At 33.4% G+C, this 23,350-nt stretch overlaps 2 protein-coding genes across 2 annotated transcripts in view; one reads left to right on the top strand and one right to left on the bottom strand.

Annotated features, from left to right (window-relative positions):
• The window catches only part of LOC125056254 (calcium/calmodulin-dependent 3',5'-cyclic nucleotide phosphodiesterase 1), a 150,441-nt gene that overhangs the window by 10,369 nt on the left and 116,722 nt on the right, over positions 1–23,350 (top strand). The window lies entirely within an intron of this gene.
• LOC125056250 (maltase A1-like) lies at positions 14,503–22,808 on the bottom strand. The gene is made up of 9 exons (XM_047659279.1): positions 22,639–22,808; positions 21,510–21,689; positions 21,283–21,440; positions 20,262–20,843; positions 20,086–20,193; positions 19,867–20,017; positions 19,509–19,707; positions 15,544–15,681; positions 14,503–14,618 (listed from the first exon to the last, which is right to left on the bottom strand). Exons 1-9 carry the CDS (start codon positions 22,673–22,675, stop codon positions 14,549–14,551), a joined length of 1,623 nt encoding a protein of 540 aa, XP_047515235.1. The 5' UTR covers positions 22,676–22,808; the 3' UTR covers positions 14,503–14,548.

Below are 23,350 nucleotides of genomic sequence, written 5' to 3'. Positions count from 1 at the left end.
TTTGTTGTACGTCACCGATCACGCCAGACCGATGTGAGACGCAGTATGCGTTCTCTTCCGCTCTAACGCGTATTGGCCGCACCTATATTACGTCTTCGTGTGTTAGGCTTTTTTCGTTACGGAATTTCTTGATTCGGTCGCCGCGCTCAAAGCCTGCGATAAAATCTATGCAATAGCTTAAAAAAATAGGATCTAGTATTTGATAATATTAAACTTATCTAAAATTGAATTACTGATGGAATTTAAGTGTACTCAAATATAATCTATCTGACAAAAGCAGTGTTTTCCTAGTGGCTTCAGCGTGCTACTCTCATCTCTGAGGTCGTAGCTTTGATCCCCAGTAGCTTTGTACACCAACTATGTGCGCATTTAACATTCGCTTGAACGGTGAAGGAAAACATCATGAGGAAACCGGCTTGCCTTAGACCCAACATAATGTCGTGTATCAGGGCACAGGAGGATGATCACCTACTTGTCTTTTCGATTTACAAATGATCATGAATCTGATACAGACCTGAGGCCCAGACCTAAAAAGGTTGTAGCGTCACTGATTTATTTATTATATATAAAATATTATTGTAACAAGATACAACTGATTGTTTTTCCTCTCACTCTTCGCTTGCCTGAAACTATAATAAGTCTAGTTAATTCCACTATTAATATCGCTTTCGCTATGACCTTTGGTGGCATTTCAGATTTTAGGTCACACAGCAACCGCGGATTGACAATCACTGTCTGCGCTCCCACTATGTGAATAGACGCTCAGAACTTAATTGGAATACTAAGAAAGCTCTAGTTTTTCTAAACAAAACCTTGATTTTAACAGAGAATATTTAATTTATTTTTAACGTTTTGTTTTTATGTTGTATTTATATACTACTCGTGTAAAAGGTAGGTTAGAAAGTTCTACTTTTAAAGTGCATAAGAAAAGCAAGAAGGGCGTAAGTAGGCTTGAAAAGTTAATACATTTTATACATACTAAATATAATTGAGAATATCTTAATTGTATTGTATCCTAAAATTAATTAATTATTACAAAGTTTATCAAAATATATACAGGAATTTGTGGCGATCTAATGTTATCAATTAAAGCTTATTCCCCCAACCCTCCAATCAGCTTATATCATTGCTTCAATTAGATCTAATTAATAAATCAGGAATCAGGGATAATCTAATTGCCAGTCAATTTTCGAAATAGGAACAGTTTTTAAGTTAATTTGTTCTAACCATACGTCTTTCTCGTAGCAGAAGATACTTTTTAATTTATTTAAATCCAAATTTTCTAATGCTTCTAAAATAATTACTAATAAAATAAGTAAACATAATATTGACTCTTGGGCCGTGGGGTTCAAGTGCACAGGTAATGCTAATTAAAGATTTAAGTTGGAGCCTGGTAGATAGTACCGGTGACCCCAGAGCAGGTGCTTTCCTCGCTCAACGAATAAGTATCGCAATACAGCGAGGAAATGCTGCCAGCGTTAAAGTTACACTCACTGCCACCGTGACCGAACTTTTTAAAGTTGTTTTAATTTTCTTTTTAATTATTTGTATTATTACTATGTAGGTTAAGAACATTGTAAATACTGTATATTTGACTATAGTTATTGTTAATTATTAGATATGGGATTGGTGGTAGAAGGGAGACAATTAAAGGCTTTATTTAATTTAATATTATAGAGACTGAAGACGGGATCAATTAAATATAGTTTAGAAATATAGACTGGCTCTTTTTATGTTTAGGTGTTTAGATCGGGGCGATAAGCAATCCTATTATATATAGAAGTCAAACGATTCCTAACTAATAGAGTAAAAGATACAAGAAAATGATTATTTTAAACTTTAAAGAAGTATTTAAGTATAAAGTGACTGTCACGTTGGATTGATTGATAAACATTATTTATATCTTCTATGTAAAATGGAGTTTTAGTTCAGTATCTTTAGAAATATATTCTTTATTTCCATATTTGCAATAAAAACTTGCTCATATGCAAAAATTTGGCAGTGATGGATTACCTGTCTATCAAAAAAAATAGAAATCAATGAATTAAAAAGTGGATTGAATTTTAAAAATTCTAGACAGTTGAACATCCACGTTTCTGCCTACTCTGGTAATCTTGCTCTGTTTCACGTTCCTCACATCAACACCAACAATTTTTGAAAACTCAGCTTTGTATCGCGCAGTCCGGACACAACCACTATTTAGTCGCGACTTTTTAAGCTATCGCGGAATATAATATCCATAGCGCTTAATAATTTGCATCATGAGCTGAACTTTCACACCATCACACAACAAAGACGAATTATTATAACTTAGTTAAATGTATTTAATATTTTTTATTGTTTTTTCTATCGTAAATGTTTGAACCTTTTATAATTGCTTTTACATATATGATTTATGTTATTTATTTATTTACACTTCATAATTAAATATAAAGGAGGGCAACTGGCGGCCTTATCGCTTTCGAGCGATCTCTTCTAGGCAACCACTGAGAGAAAATTAAAAAAAATGTTATAAAATAGATGAGGTAGGCAAGAACTGCAAAAATACATGTTACATATAGTTATTAAGAAAATACATAAACTTAACAGGAACAAAAAACAAACTAAACTAATAAAGGAGTTATTAGCTTTTAGTTGAGGATACAAAATAAATATAACAGCACTGAATTATTTAAAAAAAAAACTATTTTTTACGAAGCTAAACGGTTTGGCATTTATTAGATATTTTCTTGATTAAACAATCTACCATTTAAAACAGTTAATCTTGTCAGCTGGCTTATAGCGATGATCTTGACGTCACACGCACGGTATCAATCAAGTTGTGTCCTAGTTACAGTACGTGACTACACATTAAACCTGTACCTAAACATTGATTAAAGCCGGACTAACGAGTAACTGGTATTCCGTTTTTGTTTCTTTTGATCGCGCCGCGTTGCGTAATTTAGTACGATATTTTGAATAACTTACCTTTATTTTATACTAGTGAACTTCGCACGTGAAATATTATTCACCTAAAGCTTCCTCATGAATCATTCAAGATATTTGTGATAACCTCAATTTGTTACGTGTTCTTTGCGAACAGATATACAGATTTTATATACTATAAATGTTATTATCTTGCTCGCTTTCTTATCGGAATTATCAAGTTCCATAGCTTTTCTTTAGAACTCATTCATATATTTCTGGAGCTGTGGTCTTTATAGTACTAAATTATCAATAAACTTTTCATAGTGATTAATTGTAAAACAAACTAACAGAAAATAAACCATAAATTACATATTAAAGGGACTGAATTCGCAATAAAGTATGTAAAGTTGCAAGCTCAACTTTGCCAGTAGGAATAGTTTCCAACTCCAATTTTAAACTTGTGTCATCTAATTCAAAACTATGGCTGAAGTCAACCACAGAAATATCCATTTTGGAAATGAAGATTCATGTTTGATTCATAACTTTGGGATGTGATAATTAAAGGAATAATTAATTCTAATTTTAAACTTACGAACTTTTAATCAGTAGTACAGGCGGTATTATAATATGTGCCCCGCAGAACTAAACTTCTAAAAACGTACATATTATTCGATGTATTACGTAAGGGAGCGTTCAAGTATTACGTTACGCAATTTTTAAAAATTTCCCCCCCCTCTGTATATGACATTTAAGATTTTTCTGTAATATGACAACTTTTATATGCCATGAACAGCCGATGATGCAAATCTCCCGCTTTCGAGGACATTACGGTATTTCCTCAATCTTTAACAACACTGACAACAGTAATATGTGCTTCTGTTTAAACTTTAATAAAATAAAAATCACTTACACACAGTCGAGGGATTCCCCGAAACATAAACTTAGGAAAGCAAAAATAGAAGTAAAGTACAATACAATAAAGGGATTCCCCGTACAACATAAACGAAAAGGGTTGCCAATTAATCCCCCAGTTTTTTATTAAAATAAAAAATGTCACGTAATGCGTTGTTTAAATAACCCCCCTCCCGCCCATGTAACGTTTCAAAAGAATACCCCTCCCCCCAAATTGCGTTACGTAATACTTGAACGCTCCCTAAGTCAACGACTTACATAGGTTAACGGAACTTTATTTTACTGTCCGTTTAGTGAACTAACAAAACTTCTACTATTTATAAATGCTTAAATATTTTTTTATTTTGTAAATATTCTCCGTTAGGAATTTTTATTAAATTTCCATTCTTGTTGATTTAGGGTAAGAATTGTGTTTTTTGTGTAAATAAATAAGAGTCTACTGTAGAAAGATTTTATTTATTAGATTGCCGTTTGTAATACCGTTGTTGGGGTATAGCTGTATAACTGTCTAAATTTTGTAATCACTTCGTTGAATTTTCAATAAGAATGCATGGTTATTGACATAATATTGATTTGTAAATAAAATAAAAAAATAAAAATGTGTGCGTGTACTAGGTGTACACACGTAAGAAGTGAAACTTCTTTATGACCTTATTTTTCGAAAAATGATCTACTATATGCAACTTTACAGATATTGGTTAAAGTTTAACAAAAGGCTTTTATTATCATAGACATGAATACAAATACAATTATTTCATTTTAACTTATTACTGTACTACTATGTAGTAGTAAGATTATTACAGAATTTCATTAATTGTAATAGAATTATTAGTATTACTATCATTTTTATCGTTATTATATATTTTTGTTAATAATGGCTTCGAATCTCTTTGGATCAACCGTGGTCAAGAAAAAGATGCCGCGTAACCGAAAAATGTGACAAATGTGTGTAAATTTTTTTCCATCGCCGATAAAGAAGTTTGACTTCAAAAAGCAACATGGCGCGTAACCTGCTACAAAATTTCTCCCATACGTCGATAAAGAAGTTTCACTTCAAAAGATGGCGCGTAACGGAAAAATGTGACGCGTAACGAAAAAATGTTACACTAAATTTTTTTCCAACCCCGATAAAGAAGTTTCACTTCAATAACCTTTAATGAAGGTACATTAAGTTTATGTTATTATAATATTTAATACTAATACTGTATATTATACTCGTAAACGTCCTCCGAAGGCCTTATGTAAGGTACCATATATTAAGATATCTTTCCATTTTATAAAAGTAATCCTAGTGGTATCCATGGGCATAATAATATATCATGTGGAAAAGAGTCCGTCATTCTTGATCTTCATTTACAATAGTAATATATGTAACAGAGAAACAGGAGAAGAAGAGTGCCCTGCCCCAATATGCTTTTACCTTCTGTTCTTAATCTTATCTACGGATCATATTACTTCTATTAATGCGGCAACTACTTTGCATTATGTACAAATTTATATTGTTGAGATATCACAGATTATTAAAATCAAGGTACATTTATGAAACCAAAAACATTTTTGAATTATAATAAATTTATTAACAAGTTAAGAAAATTATAAATGGATTTTAATATTTATCTTAGAGAGCTCCATACAGCAGCGAACATGTTTGCATATTTAACTTATTTTTCCAAGTGAAGTTTTATGTTCCTTCTAAGCCGAAATAATTTTTTAACTGGAAACTGAACTCACTATTGTGTTATATGCATAGGCGGTCATTTAATATTTAATGTATGTTGTTTTAATAATAAAGAATACTTTTTCGCAGTCGTTAAATAATGATCGTAATGCGATATCCTATTTACAATTGAAATACCCAAACGATCAAAACATCAAAAGAAATTTACAAAGAGATTTTAAAATACGTTTATCCCAAGACATTTCAATTTATCAACATCTAAACGTTAAGAATATCGCATTTAACATTACCTTGATTGATTACACATCATCGAAACGAAACCTTTCTGTTATTATTCATACAATTTTGTCTCTTAATACCGTTACAGAAGATTAAAAATCCCATGTCTCAGCTTGATGATTAATCAAACATTTCAACATTTGGGGTGCGGTTAAAGTAGTTCGACTATTATGCGAATAAATTAGATAATTAAATATGGTGTTAATCATAATGTTAAATTTGTAATGTATTGCGAAATTATCACTAATAACTTGGTTTGTCCTTATTCAATTCAGTGTGTTCCTGGAAGAGATCGCTAACAGGTAACGCCGTTCCTCTATGTTTGTGCTTTATTATTATTCTGCATTGAAAGAAGTATGTACGAACTCTACTTGCAACTGTTAGAGAAGAACTTAAAAAAATGGACAGCTAGTTTGAAAACTGATAAAATAAAAAAAAAAATAAGACAAATAATAAATTTAATTAATATTTTGTCGATAATAAAAACACGTGGCATTTTAATTTACAATTCGTCATTTGAGATTTCAATAAATTATTTTACATAAAATATAAAATACTAATATTTCATAAATTCTCTTTACGAAATTTTAATTTTAAAATATAATTTTTATAAGGTAATTCACACTTCTCACTCTCTCTCAAACGGTCTCAATCGCTCTCTCCTTTTTCTTCGACAAAAATGCTGCACATCTTCGTGACGTTTTTAAAAAAAATTACCCTCCTAAAGAAGTTTCACTTAAAAAAATTAAAACTATGTGCAATAACATATGCGTAACTAAGACTATAGAGCAAGTCCTCACTTCTGAGGTTTCTCCCGAGTGCTCTGTGTGAGGCCCAAAAACACAGAATCTTTGAATAGGATGTAAAACACATTTAAACATCTCAAACTATAATACAAAAGAGTATAAAACTACGTAGAATCGTAACGACTTATGGGCCTTCATGGGACCGTACCTACCACTACCTAAAAGGCAGCCCATTGCAAACATCCTTGTATCCATGGTAGTAGTACTTGTACCCTTAGTAACCCACGTGTTGTCCCTTAAAAGTAGGGAAGTTGTGTTGTCTTGCTGCTAAGAGCAGTTTTTCCCAAATACATAGTGTTTCATGAATTATTTGTCTATAATTTCTGTACTTTAATATATTGGAGTGGAGGAGATTTCTCCCTATTTTTTCTCTTCTGTTCTACGCCTTGAGAAGTAGGGTTGTAAAGAATATTTTTAATTGACTTTACGATACGTATATGAAAGAATTAAAAGTAATGACTTCACCCCGGGCCACCGCTTGCAACTCTATATTCTCCTATAAAACGCCGGCAACGCACTCGCGAGCCCTCTGGCATTGAGAGTGTCCATGGCGGTATCACTTAACATCAGGTGAGCCTCATGCCCGTTTGTCCCCTGTTCTATCAAAAAAAGTCTCCATGTCTTCAGGTGTAAGATACTGCAGTCACTGTTGATCCGTCACCAATAGTAACAATTTCAAAGTAGAAATATATTAATTTTACACGCTTTATATTAGCTTCACCTGTATGTATGTATGTATGTAACCGACTCCTTCGGACTCGATTTTGACCCACTTTAAACGGACAGATTTTATTCAAATTTTGCGCACCTGTCAAGGATCGATGACAATGCAATAATCCGAAAAAAAATTAACTAAAAAATAAAAAATTAATAATACAGTCAAAACCGGTTATAACGACATTGAAGGGACCGCATAGTTGCGACGTTATATCCGATAGTCGTTATAAGCAATGTCATATACACAAGTACAGTACATATGTATGTACATTGTACATAGTTATATTATCATAGTTATCGATCTAGAATAGGTAGGTATGGGCTATAATATGGTATGTTAATATTATAATATGTAAACGTGTCAAAAAAGAAACAAAAATATTTATTACGAAATAATTAGGTACAAAAGTAAGAAGTCATTTGGGTCTGTTTTTTTTTTTAGCCCAGTCTCAAATATTTTTTGCATTTTACGTTTCATACTCCTCAAGGTATGAGTATCACCAGTATCAAACTGTTCGTTAAAGGCAACAAAATTTTTTAAGAGCCTCGGAAATCGTTGTTGGGTGAAACTGTTCGTTGGGAGAAAGTGCGTAGGTAATAATATGCCTAAATATTCATTCAATGCTTATAAATAAGATTTAAAATCGTTTGTATTGTTTTGTTTTGCTAAGATAAGAAGCGGTTGGTCGTTATAGCCGATGAATATCGATAAAATTTCGTCGTTGTAAGCGATATGTCGCTGTATCCGATGTTGTTATAAGCGGTTTGTTTACTGAATAGTTTAATAGGGATTCGGACGGGACCATACAATCTGGTTGTAATAACCGATAGGTCGTTGTAAACGATGTCGTTATAAACGGTTTTGACTGTAGTTAAAAAAAACTAAAAAACACGCTTTTAAAGCACATCAAACTAAAAAGTGAAAAATAATTCCTAATTTAGGCTGAAAATGGTAATGAACAAAAAATACTGGTATTATTGTGAAAAAGCGTGGGGCGCTCTGTGCCATATTTTTCGTCTATAGACCAACCAATATATTTTTCACTTTTTAGTTTGATGTGCTTTAAAAGCGTGTTTTTTAGTTTTTTTAAACTATTATTTATATTATTGTAAATTTGTATTTTCTCTTTTATCATAATAATGTTTCCCTGTCTCACAACATTTGTGCATACTTGTCTTTGATTCACATGCATGTATTGTTTTTTTGTATGTCATGTGTTCTCTATAATTGTATGTTTCGCTTCCTTTTTAAAATAAATAAAATTGTCTTGATATATTACTATTAAGGATTTGTACAGTGTTCAACGTTTCGTCGTGGCAGCGAGCTGCTCTTATAAAGAGAATGACCTAATGCCATAACAATATCAGTTTGGAAACTTAGCGCGTGAACATTAATCGATTGTTGTATGCAATATGAAATGCAGAATTAGATTTTATGGCCCTAAAATTGCATTCGGGGAATGAGGACACTTGGCTTGGCGCCTACTGGCCAAGTATTTGGCGTAAATGTAATTTATTTATTTATTTCCACTTCGTTACATTTATAGAAAAACAAATAACATAACAATAATTATGAAACAGGCGGCTCTATCGCTAAAAAATGGTCAAGACGATCCAAGTAAGAATAAAACTAAGAAAAAAGATAGAAATATGATGAGTAAATTGCGAGATGTGCATAACAAAATCTCTTAAATGAAATTAACGTATCACCTTAATCTAAAATAATAAAAAAAATTATATACTATAAACTAAAAATTTAATACAATATATTTTAATCATATATTTGTCTGACATTCATTCAGTAAATTCCATAATATTCTTAATCACGTGAATTTAGTCAAAGTATTCTTAATTTGACAAAGAATCGTTCGTGCGTTTCAGCCTGTTATCCTCACTGGACGTAGACCTCTCCTCTAAATTTCCAGTACACCTTTCATCCACCCTCACCAGGTCCACCACTATCATCCTAGTTGGAGTCCGTTCAACGCTTCACCGACTAGTTCTCGGTCTCCAGGACATTTTTGCCCCGCCGGCCAACCGTTGTTCGGGAAATGAATATAGTTGTAAACAATTACTGCTCTGATGATAAACATGTGCCATCTTGTCTCTAGGTTTAAAGAAGGTTCCAAAATTAATTAAATTTTTGTTTAAACTACGCTTTTTATTAGTTAAAATTATTTAACAGTTGAAATCGTCTTTACAATTTACGTGTGGTAAGGTAAAACTTAACTCAGTTTTAAATATTGGTAATACTGGTGAAACAATAAAATATATCAATAATAATTGTTCCAAATACTTGTGAGATAGTTATTATCTTAATCTTTAATTGCCACTAAATATAGAAAACTTTATCATTATACGGCATTAACACGCTATTAAAATTAATGTGAACGAACAAAAAGCCGTGTTAAGTATAAAATAATTGATGGCGCCGTTAATTATCTCCGGCATGCGCGTACGCAACTGACCGGTTATATTGAACCGATTGACTAACCTCAAACGTTGCTAAGCTAGACCTAATAGGTATATTATTTAAGAGTATTTGTATTGAACACTCGCAAATCACGAATGAGGAATAGCTTCTGAACTGATGTCTTTGAACTCTGTGCACGTAGCGTGCACTAATTAATTTGGATGATAACATTTCATACTTTAAAGATAATATTGCGTTACATCCGGCAGATATTTAGCTAATATTAAAAGAACGTCAAAATTCATAACACTTTAGCAATGAATACGGGAATCATAGTAGAAAACTGGGCAAACGTTCATGCGGCTCACCTGATGTTAAGTGATACCGCTCATAGACACTCACATTGCCAGAGGGCTCGCTAGTGCGTTGTTGGCCTATTAATTGGTACGCTTATTTCTTGGAGGACCTGCCTTAAATAAAGCTCAGTTGTGGACGAAGGGCGTCGAGGTGATCTTTGATGAGATGACCGCGACGTGCAAAGCGCAAAGGAGATTTAATATAAGAACTTGTCCAATAACACTACAGTCTCTGTTAACAGAAAGCCACTGTTATTTTCGGATGGTTTTCATTTTACACTGTTTAGCACTTGACTACTAGTGTTAGTGCATCACAATAATTCACTAATTCGGATGGTTTTGTCCTTTAAATCTTCTCAAGACCCACCCTGATGCACCCTGTAACATGCACCAAGTTATCCGCAAATTATTTTACCTAATTAACATTAACTTTGAAAGATTAGCGCAATTAAAGAAGAATACTTTTTGTATAATAATTTTTTAAATGTAAAGAAAATCAGTCATAAACATATCAGTCGACGACGTCTGTCAGGGATGGTGATACTACTAGCTGATTAAAAAAAAAAATGTGGCACTCAGGAGACGGTCGCGGTAAAGCTATTGCATAGCATTTTTTATCAACTTTTGCAGTTATAATTATTTATTTATGCAGTATTTGCTTCTTTGATATTAATTCAAGTTTTTTTTTATATTATTTCAATCTACCTCTCTACCAGACCCAGACTAAAACGCCTATATAGTCTGTCTTACTCTAACGCGTACCGGCTGCACCGGCCGCGCTCACGCTACGTCACCGATCTCGTCAGAGAGATGGGAATACGCAGTATGCGTTCTGTCCCACTCTAACGCGTATTTGCCGCACCTATGTTACGTCATCGTGTGTTAGGTTTTTTTTGTTACGGAATTTCTTAATTCGGTCGTCGCGCTCAAAGCCCGCCAAAAAATCTATCAATAGCTTAAAAATGTTCACGAAACAGATATCTAAGGCCCTGGCCTAAAAGGTTGTAGGTTCTATATGAAAAAGGAAACATACAAAGCAATTCATGCTCAGACCTTCTAGGCTTTACATTAAGGTCTCGCACAGTAAGCCTATTATCTGGAAATTGTATGAAGCATACGTACTTGAACAGTACAATAAGGCTTTGTAATCCTTCTGTAAAGTGGAACGATTGTTCATAATTGTTGAGTCATACGTGATATTTGGAAGATTTTCTGTGTAGCTAGTTATACTAAATGCTGTCAAATTGAGCACTTTCGTGATGAAGATCGTGAGATACTTTTGTACATAATGCAGTGTGAACTCAGATTCCGCACTAAGAGACCCATTTGGTACGTCGTACGTAAAGTCCCGGCTACTTAAGCCAGCTCCTTCCAGAAGCTTCTAGATTCCTGTTCACTTCGTATGCTTCACGGAGCGACTTCAATGGTCCGACGCTGTTTGTTGTGAAGCCACAGCCTCGCATTCCAGGACTATGTGGGTGGGATTTCTCTGCGCTGAAACAGGCTCTGCACTGCAGTGTCTATCGCGCCAAGATGAGATGTATTTTAAGGAGATAGTGGGGCATATGTAACCATTAGAAGACACTTTAGTATAAGTAACTTAGAATTTGGACATAATCGAGGCTTGTAAGGAACTAAACGTGCGCTTGATGCCACTTTGAAATTAAATTATAGATGTTATCTTAATTAAAAAAGTTTCTAGAATTTGTTATTTTTTAGATCTCCGCGACCAACATAGTTAAAATTGTTTTGCATACCTTGTTTTATAGAAATGTATGATTTGTACAAATTTAAATCATACATACATACACATTTAAATAATCAAGCGGTAAAACATTCTTTATAAAATTTTTGTTAAATATGAAGTCCAATTTTAGTCTACAAAAGAAAACTTTACACAAATACAATTACAGAGACTATAAGACTGCTGTCTTATTATTTATATGTATTAATAACTGTTTAAAAGATATTTTAGTTCTTATTTCAACGCTATTAAAGTTTATAATACAAAATATTAAGAATTAAGCCTGAAAACTGATAAACTCCGCTCAAATATATCATGGAATTAGCATAATTCGGCTCAAGCAATAATTCCAACGTAATAACTCTGCGCTGCAATTTTGCGAAAATGCCATCATATTTTCATTACCACAAATTGTGTTCTATTCCATTATATTGTATAACAGTAATGCGGGTTTAATCACGAGTTTTCTTCTGTGTATTTTTCCTTTTAGTTGCTTGTCTACTATGAATGCAGAATAAAGTTTTATTATTGTAAAATTGTGTTATGAGTCATTAATGTAAAATAAAACAAATGAATAAGAACCGAGGAAGACGGGGTGGGGCTACAGCCCACAGAAACTATGTTTTTTTTTACATATATTTGGTTATTAGTATATACGACTAGTAAATACTAATAACCAACTTTTCTTTTGATATATTTTTATGTTTGTTAAATACTAGAAGAATCTACTCTAATCTTTCACGCATGCAAACACCATAATAGATTGCGATGGCAAAAGATACTTGCGAAGGCTACAAGGGACTGTACAGCCACTGAAGATGATAATAAGAATTTTTGTTTAAACTTAATAGTCAATTAATTTTGAATCGTTATCTTAGATGGGCCGACACAGCATAGGAAAAAATATTGAGCCTAGTGTTATAATTTCGGTTATATAATTTCTTTTTAAACAACTTCAGAGATTACAACATATTTAAAGATTTGTATATATGTTTCCTATTTAATCGAAGGAAGCTGGACGAGATAGCGCGTTGAGTAATATATATATATATATATATATATATATTATTTTTTATATTTAAAAAAAATATTAAATGGAGCAACGGGTGGCTTTAGCTACGAAACGATGTCTACCAGGCAACCATATCAAAGTAAATAAATATTAGAGGGATATTAGTAAAATTGTGATACAAAAAAAAACTAAATATTATTAAAACCAACCAAGAATATTTAGTCATCATACCAGGAGAAAAAAACAAACGTGAAACATAAAACGTAGTTTATTTATTCATTAGCGATTATAATGGATTAAAAAGTACTTATCTGGAGCTGGATATATTCGGTAGCGGGCTGATCAATTTTAAAGAAAGCATTGTTAAGTGAATATCTCATACCTAATCCGCTGTTTTGCTGGAATTTTTTTTTGCTTAAGTTTTTTAAGTCAAACTCTCAGAGGATGAATGCTTTTGAATTCGTTTTTTTTTAAATGTAATAGGAGGCAAACGGGCAGGAGGCTCACCTGATGTTAAGTGATACCGCCGCCCATGGACACTCACAATGCCAGAAGGCTCGCAAGTGCGTTGCCGGCCTTTCAAGAATTGGTACGCTCTTTTCTTGAAGGACCCTAAGTCGAATTGGTTCGTTCGTTTCGTGTCAATGGATAGTATTCCACACATGTGCTAAGACAGGCACGCCTTCTCTTTGAAAGTTGAAGAATTTGTTTGCTTGTATTTGATTGTTTTTTGTGGGGGACTACCCCCAGGTCTATGCTAGGTCTATGCTATTTATAAATATATAGCTAGCAAGGGGTTTAAGGACCAGAATATGTAATGAAATATAGAGACTATAGAGTAAAATGGGGAGTTAAAATTTAATCTGTTCCTGAGTAAACTCGTGAATAATTCATGAAGACGAGGGTCTAATTTCGAGACAGCGAAAACTTAAAGAACCCAGAGGTTACACAGTTTATGTATTTACAGTTCGGAAAATCTCACTTTTGAACTGAGATTTGACATGCTCTTCGGTTAAGAGAGCATTATATAACACTATTGGCGGCGCGGGTTGTTAAAATATAAAACTTTATACCTATTAAACTAATTATTAGAAATGTTTATATATTGTGGACTGTATTTTTCTTATTGATATGATTGCTCAATATTGGAAAATGGGAAAAAAGAAAGAAAGGATGTCGGCACAGTACCTTCAACCTCGTGGCTTCTTCTCGTGACTAAATTCCTTTATTGTACATCAATGAACAATCACTTTCACAAAATTATAATCAGGTTAAATTTTAAGAGAATTTAAATATAGTTAAAAGTTTATAATAAAAATTAAATGTTTAAAGAAAGCGGTGCGAGCGTACGGCGTACAAACGAACCATATCGCGGGTCATCAAAATTGAAACCTACAAAACCTTATTTAACTGAAACATATACTGCCACATAATGTTTATAACTATTTGATATTATGATTGTAAATGCCGCATTAATAATTAATTTAAAATTTAAAATAATCCATTACTTATCATCAATTATAATAAACTATAAAAACACTGTATTAATTTGACTTTTCATTATAAAAGGAAGATAAAATGAAATATAACATTTCGCAAACTGAGTTTCGCGACTTCTAGTTCGTAAACTCTAGAATTTACGTAGGAAATTAGGTCATATAACCAAGATAAACAGTACTGAGCTGGATCCGTTTAATACCAAAGATTTAAATTTAATAAACATCTTATTGTACCAATTTTAGAACTAATGCTTCACTCCCACCAATACTGGCATTGTTGGCTTCAACCACGTCTCTGAAAAAAAAAAAAAATTAACTTATTGACACATGTAACCATCTACTATCATACAAAAGAATAATAATAATGATAACGAGCTTATCTGAAGAGCTACTAGTTCAAATTTAAGTTACATAATCGTTGCTATATTCCCACGAGAATGTAAGTGCGTGCTCCTATTTCACCATGCCTCCTGCTGAGGACAAGTCTTTGTTTTTTTTTTGAAGTTTTACTTCTTTAGGCGCGTTATGAAAAATTTATGAGAGTGAAATTTTACGATGCGCGCGCACCGTGACACATAATTAATAGAATGAAGTTGCCCACGGAAGATGCTACGGCATTGGACATAATTTAAAAACAACATTCGAATAATAATAGAATTTCTGTAACACTTTATGTAAGAGAATAATAATAAATATTTATTTATTTAATTTTATTAAATGTAAACTAAACTTTATTGACTATAATGACTCATTTTCCAGTCTTTGATTATTTAATTGTAATTAATTATTTGCATGCAATCAAAAACTACATATTTTTAATAATGCCAAAGAAGTATAACTTCTTACGCGCGTACATATTAAGTACACGCACCCTTTTTTTGATTTATGTTATTATTATTAATTACTTGATATGTCATGTGGAACATGGTGTAATGGTTGCAGCTCCTTACAAACGTTGTATAAAAAAATGGCGATTAAAAAGAGTGGCGGAGAGTTTATTGCCAGTTCTTATCTTCCGTTCTACGCCCTTGATTTGAGAACTGGTAGTAAATGTAAAATTAGAAGCAATAATGTGTATTTCTATACTGACGAGTCATAAGTGTTAACCTTTATGATTGAATGATTTTTTTACTTTTATAAATATTTATAGATTCTGGTTACTGTACGCCTATTTCTTGATATGATAATATATATATAGATATTTAAGAGGACTATATTACCCTTGAATTCTCGGTGATTGTACGCTGCTAATAACAGTCTCCAAATGACCGCTGACTCCTTCAAAGTAAGTAAAGTCGATAGTGTGTGGCTCGTCTCTGAAGTTCACAACTACAATGTATATATCTCCATTATACCACCTGAAAAAGAACAAAATGTAATCAGTCATTTTGTACAGAAAACAAAAGAGTGGCGCTACAATTTTAGGTCTACGCCACAGATTTCTTATATAGGTAACTTTCTGTGCCGATCTTCTCTTTGGTTAAACATGACTTTTGAATGAATACAGTGTTAATAGAATTTTTTATAGTATTTATAACACTTACTATTCTAATGCACGTCCTCATCGCAAGCGCTTTATTATTTTATTTTAAAATAAAAAGTAAAATCTATAGTTGCAATATTTTTGAATATGTGAGCACCAGGTATCTACGTAATAATTTAGTTATCTGCTGTATTGTATGCCCACCATGCCCCTATTTTATTTTAGTATAGTAGTTTTTTTTTATTCTTGGAACATGGTCTTCACATATAACTATCAAAGCATTGCATACAAAATATTGTACAAACTATTTTAAAAGAGTATGTATGGAGTTTCTTGCCAATTCCTCTCCATATGAAACTACCTTTGTGAACAATTTAAAAAATTAATTTTAACTTTCAAACGTGCCTTTGTAATTAAAAATTACATCAGTCATATTCCAATATATTGTATATCATTTAAGACTATGGTTACTTATTTCTTAGCAACAATGTGACATACGTGGTTGTACCTTACTGTAATATGTGTTTGTATGTTTATTAAGTATAGTTACAACTGTAAATGTGTAAAAGTAGAAATATGTTCTTTAAAAAAAACTCGTCTTAGTAATTATTAGGGCAATAATTTAACCCGCAGTGGCGCTGTGATGATTTGTACGCGCTTCTTGGTGTTATGATTTAAGTTGCCTTCCAGGGCAATCACAAAACTTGAAGAGAATTCTAAGACATTGACCGCGCTGGTCAATGTCATAGAATGGGTGTCATAGGGCGGGATATCATTTAATTAAACTAATATGAAATTATACTGTGACCATCTCACATTAATAAATCTAATAAGACCAACGATATCGAATTAAATGTCAACATTCAAAGATCTTATCAAAACAACTTAATCCGTCATAACACGATATTCTGAACACTTCAAATGTCAGATTATAATGACATGTCAGCAACAGCTAAGTGCTTGACATTCGTATGAAGCGTTGGATTACACAATTTGGATACTTGTTTCGAGGATTGGACTGATCATTTCGTTTCATTTTTTTATACTACAACCAGCTTACCCGGCAAACGATGTTTTGCCATGTATATTATTTCTAGGAACCATTTTTGTAGTTTATTATTTTTTTTTGTTTTTTTTAGACAATTCACACTTATTGACCCAGTCCCATGCTAAGCTGGTGAAGCTTGTGTTTATGGGTACTAGGCAACGGATATACATACATATTATAGATAGATAGACATATAAATACATATTATTATTATTAAAAGGCCGGCAACGCACTCGCGAGCCCTCTGGCATTGAGAGTGTCCATGGGCGGCGGTATCACTTTACATCAGGTGAGCCTCCTGCCCGTTTGCCCCCCGTTCTATAAAAAAAAAAAAAAAAAATATTTAAACACCCAAGACCTAAGCAACCAAACCAAAAAATGCTCATCACATCGATGTTCGTCTCAGCCGGGGACCGAACCCGGAACCCATGGATTCGTAGTCAGGGGTACTAACCACTAGACCAATGAGTCGTCAAATATAAATAACTATTTACTATAATTAAAAATTGGGGTTGATCGTAGAGGGGTAAAAATAAAGGGTTGTATGTATTTTTGTATGATGTATCGTAAAACAATAAAAATTAAATTTAGTACCATCCTTAACATAAAGCGGAATGAAAAATATATCTTGTCCAATACGCAGACATAACCGATATGCGAACAAAACTCCACGAAAATCGGTCTAGCCATTTCGGATGAGTTTAATTACAAACACCGTGACTCGAGTATTTTATATATTACAATAAAACCAAGAATGTAAATTTTTACTGTCTGGTCCTTTAACGTAGCTTTGTAAGAATTATAGCTTAAGAAATACAAATTGTAATTCACTGTTCGGGCTTTTTAAAGTCGATTAAGAATAGTATTAAACCGATAATTTGTCCATCGTTTAGTTATATGCGTAGTTACCCCTACGACCCGACGGCCTAAACCGAGGCACTAGTCATGGAGAAAAACAGGAAAAATTATTTCATTTGGGCAGAGCTATGCTCGCCAAACAGACCGTTGTCTCAAAGTCCTTCATGCAAAAAGCGATAATTCATTTTAAATGTTATCAATTGCTCATACTAGGTACAAACAAAAAGTTCAAAGTATTAGAGAGATGATGTAGTCGTGGCCATAAAAGGTTCTAGCGCCACTAAGTTAAAAATAATGCTTTTAATCTTAACTCTATAACAACAGTTTAAAGTTTAGTATAAAATTGATTTAAGCGAAAACTGATGAGTTTTACACTTTAACCAAGATAATACCTATAATTGTATCGAATCAATTTACAAATATTTAAAAATAATAGACAGGTGTTTTAGTTTTTAATTTTATACGACTTTAAATTATTTTTATAAAGCAATCTAAATTGCAATTTATAAAGGATTTATATTATTTGCAATCTGTTTGCAACTTCTATTTTATAAAATTTAAATTTCCTAGCAGAGAATATTCTCTTGAAATTTCTAAATCCTTACGTTCTGTCTTCCAACACGTGCTTCGTTTATGTAAAGCGATAAATAACAGTGTGGTTTTGTTGGTTAGAATTTATAACTGTCTCTGATTAAATTATTCTCACCTAAAAGCACTTTAAACTTAGCATATAAATTGTGTGAATTACGTTTTTATTTAGATGTAATTTAAATTCTACATAAAAAAATCTTACTATAATAGATAACATAATACATAAGCGCTGTAACCCTTTTAGATTTCTGTGTATGTTTTCTTCATCTTTTTTTCTATCTACGTAAGGGTTAGTTAGATAGACGCCACTAAGCTAACGTGCTCTTATTGCATTAATAATACCCTAAGTCGAATTGGTTCGGTAATACTGCAGTGAGCAGCTACTTAGCATACCTAGTTACTTATTTAAAACAACTAATATCGCATGACCTTGTTATGACCACTATAAACGTTGTATTGCTCGTGAAGGCTTATATTAAATAATCAAATTAAAATCTACACAACAATTTTTTGAAGTTAAAACTTCTTTAGCGGCATTGTACACTTTTTTTTGGAATGGGTAAAAAATGTTAAACTCGCGTCAGAACACGTGACCTGCCCTGCGATTCTGTGACTCACTTTACGAACTCACACAGCGGTTTTCGCAGCGGCGGTCGAGCTCAAATCAGTCGTGAAGAAGTCATTTTATGATTTGGCATTCTGATAAACAATAAACTACAAGGTGGGACCTTATAGTTTATTGTTTATCAGAAAACCGCTGTGTGAATTCTAAAAGTGAGTTACAGAATCGCAAGGCTGATCGAAAATTCGTAAGACGGATGGAGAGTAGACACCAGCTGTCTACTTAATGCGGCGTATTTAATGTAATATAAATTATCATTTTCTTGTACGATAGCGCAATAAATTAATATTATATTCTACCACATAAATGATAGTACACTTATACTGATAATTAAAGCGATTCGTGCAAAATTATTCCCTAACCATTACAAAAAATCAAAAATGCACAACGTTAATATTCAAGTTTTCACTTCTCCGGCACTCCCGGAGTGCAACCCGTCATTTTTTCTATGTTAACCTTTTTCGAACTTTTCAGCCCACCTAAGATGAATATATCTTTGCTGTATCTAATTACTTAATGCTTCGTAAGTTTATCTTTTAGTAAGCTTTCTTCTCTTCTCTTAGTCTAATTAATGCAACGTTACCTTCTGAAAGCTAATACGTCCGAGTTGAAGGCAACCGATTCGTATCTTCCATATCTAAAAGTTGGTTCGGTCCGAAGTTGAGCCAACTCCTTGTAAACTTTAACATGTGATCTACCCACAGACTTTGACTGCACTTCAACGTTTAGATCTTGATAGCCATCAGCTACAGGCAACCAAGTCTTAGACGCAGTTGAAAAACCTGTACGAAATAATTTTATTGTTTACCAAAAATTCAATTTTAAAGTTCTTGGACTCACATCGTTTACAGGCATATTCAAGAACGCGCTGATCTAAAAGTAATAATTCAGACGACGTCTTTTCGGACCATTTTCTGGAAGAAATGAGTTCTGTAACATACCTGCATTATTTTCGGCGTTCCATTGGAATGGCGTGCGCTCTGGGTCTCTCGAAGACTTCCAATAGTTGATTGGGTCATCTGTGTTGCAACCACTTGGGTCTACAGTATCTTCCCAACTCACATAACCATCAACCATACCGATTTCTTCACCCTAATATATTTTTTCCATTAGAAAGAGTTTGTAAATGTTATATTTCATTAAAGGATAAAGTACTATACCATATAAGTAACAGCGACACCAGGTAGCAACAGGACAATCATATTAATCCCATCTACCAATTTAGGGCTGAATCTGGATGCCACTCTACTGTTGTCGTGGTTTCCTGCCTAAAAATGTACCTTTTAAAATGTACTCACAATAATATGAATTCACAACTGAACAAGCGTAATCTTACCACCCAGTTAGCTTGTTTATTGATTGGTTTAAATGTTAGGAATTTGTCAATCGCATATTTAATTTCTCCGGCAGTTGACTCTCCATTAACATCAGATATCAGAACAAAATTAAACGGCATTTGTGCACCTTCACGGTCGCCTTCACCAAAGTACTTCATGGTAATTTGTGGTGACGAGTATGCTTCTGTCATCATGACTCTTGTAAGGCCGTCTTTTTCTTTGATTTCATCAAAAACTTCTCTCCATTGATAGACCATGTCAAATGTTTCATCTTGGTCTTTTGTGTAAATATGAGACAAGTAGTCATAACTCAAAGGGTCATCAAGGTTTTGGCCAGTAATAGGTTCATCGGGATACTTTCCTCCGAAATTTTCCTTATCTACCTCAAATAAGTGGGCAATAGCGTCAACCCTAAAACCAGCTACGCCCTTTTCAAGCCAGAATCTGATAACATTTTTCATTTCTTCAACGACATCAGGGTTGCGGTAGTTAAGATCGGGCTGACCAATTACAAATTGATGCAAGTAGTACTTTCCAACTTCTTCCCTGTACTCCCAAGCACTTTTACGAAATACGCTGTTCTAAAAAAAAATGTCTGTGAACTTATGTACACGCGTTAGATTATACTTATTTAGCAAAATAATTTACTTCGAGCACTTTATAGGGACGTTTCCCTCTTTCCATTTTTCCCGCTTTTATCTTGTCCGTTTTAATAGTCACTTCCAATCAAAACGATATAATATATACTAATCATGATATTTTACAGTAATCACTATGGTTTTTATCACATTGGAACGGGTTTTTTGTATAGAAATAATTATTTTGGTTTAAATAAATACTACGCCATGATAGTCAATACAACTTGCCATTACAGAGCAAGCGCCAACTCGCGCCCTAGACTGTATTAGCCAATTTACTTTCATCATTTTTCCCTAACACGCCAAAAGAAGTATAACTTCAAAAATATTTGATATAGATAGACTGTTTCAAGACCCAGCTTTTTTATATTGTATCACTTACCCAATTGTTAGGAGGCTGTAAATCGCCATTTTCATCTTCTACTCCATCTTCCCAAACGAAATAGTCAAAGTATTTTTCGTGGCCTTTCAATGCTTCCTCAAACCACATACTCTCATTACTTGAATGATTTGGTACAAAATCCAGTACTACTTTTATGTCTAAAACCATAATCAATTTATTTCACCTGTTAAAGTAACAAATAAATGATTGTTTCTTCAGCATTTTACCTAGCTCTTTAGCTTTCGCAAGTAATTCCTCAAAATCTTCCATCGTACCATATTCTTCTTGCACATCATAAAAGTCAGAAATATCGTAACCGAAATCGTACATAGGTGACTTGAACATGGGCGAAAGCCAGGTCGCACCAACACCTAGTTCTTTCAAGTACTCCAATTTGGATGTTATTCCTGTACAAAAAATTTAACAATCGCATTACTCAGTTGTTGGTCTTATTTGCTTTACAATTTATAATATGGCTAAAAAAACCGTGATACATTTTGCTGTTTTTGGTTACATTTTTTGTAACCTTGCTGTTTTTGGTTACAAAAAATGTAACCAAAAACAGCAAAATGTAAAGTATTGTTTGCTGCGCTTTAGTTTTTTTCCTACGGATGGCTAAGGAACAAACTATAGCGATGACACATATGTAAGAATAATTGCTATCCAGTGTTCTCTCTCCAAAGTATCGCTTCGCACAATTTAGAAGACTAGAGGCTGATTCACGCTACACCGTGTCTCGACCGGGCCGTGCCCCGGCCGGGGCACGGTCTAACATTAATGATATACTTTTGTATGAAGTAATTTATGCCTGACCGGGGCACGGCCGGGGCACGGCCGGGGCACGGCGTTGTAATGTCGGTGGGTATTGTTTCCCGGCTCCGGCACGGTCCGGCCCCGGCACGTCGTAACATGAACGTAGGCGCCCGGGCACCCGCAGAGCAGTCAACGTCAAATCTTAGTGAGGTTAAATTTTTTTTTTACAAAAACAGATATAGTCGTCCAAACACGTACGTGCGTACACCCAAACAGCCCGGTGTAACATGAACCACCGTCCCGGCCGGCGCACGGTGGACGTGTCCCGGCCGAGGCCCGGCCCGGTCGCGACACGGTGTACCGTGAATCATCCTTTAACGTATTAAACATCAAAATAGACTCTATTCTATTCTTCCGTTATTCCTACAACTTTACAGGGAGTAAAATATATGTACACTATATATATATTATATATTATGTACACATGTGAATAGGTAGAGACTGTCACCCCATATATATAATACCATAGTTTAAATATAGGAGGCAAGACAATCTATTACTAAACATATATCAGACACTAAAAAATAGTGTATAAAAAAATACCTTTTAAGTCTCCGATACCATCACCATCGCTGTCCATAAATGAGCGCGGATAAATTTGGTAGAAGATGGTACTCTCCCACCAATCGAGTTCCCTCTCAGTGGATGCATTTGCAATTAAAAAAATTGCTGGCAAAAATAATAACGTCCTCAGTCTTAAACACAAGAAATATATTTTTAATTAAAATTGTTCAAAAAATTCCAAAAATACTTTTGACATAAATGTTGTACTTACCTCATTGTGTGCAATGGCTAATCTGAGCCGCATTCTTTATATACTACAACGAGAAAGATAACCAGCCATTTGAGATAAATCAAATAGATATCTCTTAAATTGTTGAATGATACCAATCTTTATCAATTGTTTTTAAATGACACCCCGGTACCTACCTACCTACTATCTACCTACCTACCTACTCCTAATAAGGTTATGTAGGACCGATAATTTGTCGAAGACTTTAAGGCAAATTGTAATTTTTTTTTATTTTTTTATTTAAACGTTTCCAGATTATTCCCCGACTATATAGTCGTCGGAGGTGTTAAAAAGCTTACATAAATGTATCGGTAACCCGAATGTTTACTTTCTATTACTATATTTAGGCAAATTGTAATTATAAGATATCACTAATGTACGACAAAAGAATGAATGAAATACTAAACAATCCTCGGTCAGAATTGTGTCGATTTCTTGATACATTTTTCTTAGTAGGTGATC

Source organism: Pieris napi, chromosome 14 (assembly GCF_905475465.1).
Source record: "Pieris napi chromosome 14, ilPieNapi1.2, whole genome shotgun sequence".
In the NCBI taxonomy this organism is placed as follows: Eukaryota; Metazoa; Arthropoda; class Insecta; order Lepidoptera; family Pieridae; genus Pieris; species Pieris napi.
The sequence above is the reverse complement of the archived record's forward strand: the minus strand, read 5'-3'. Positions and strand labels throughout refer to the sequence as shown.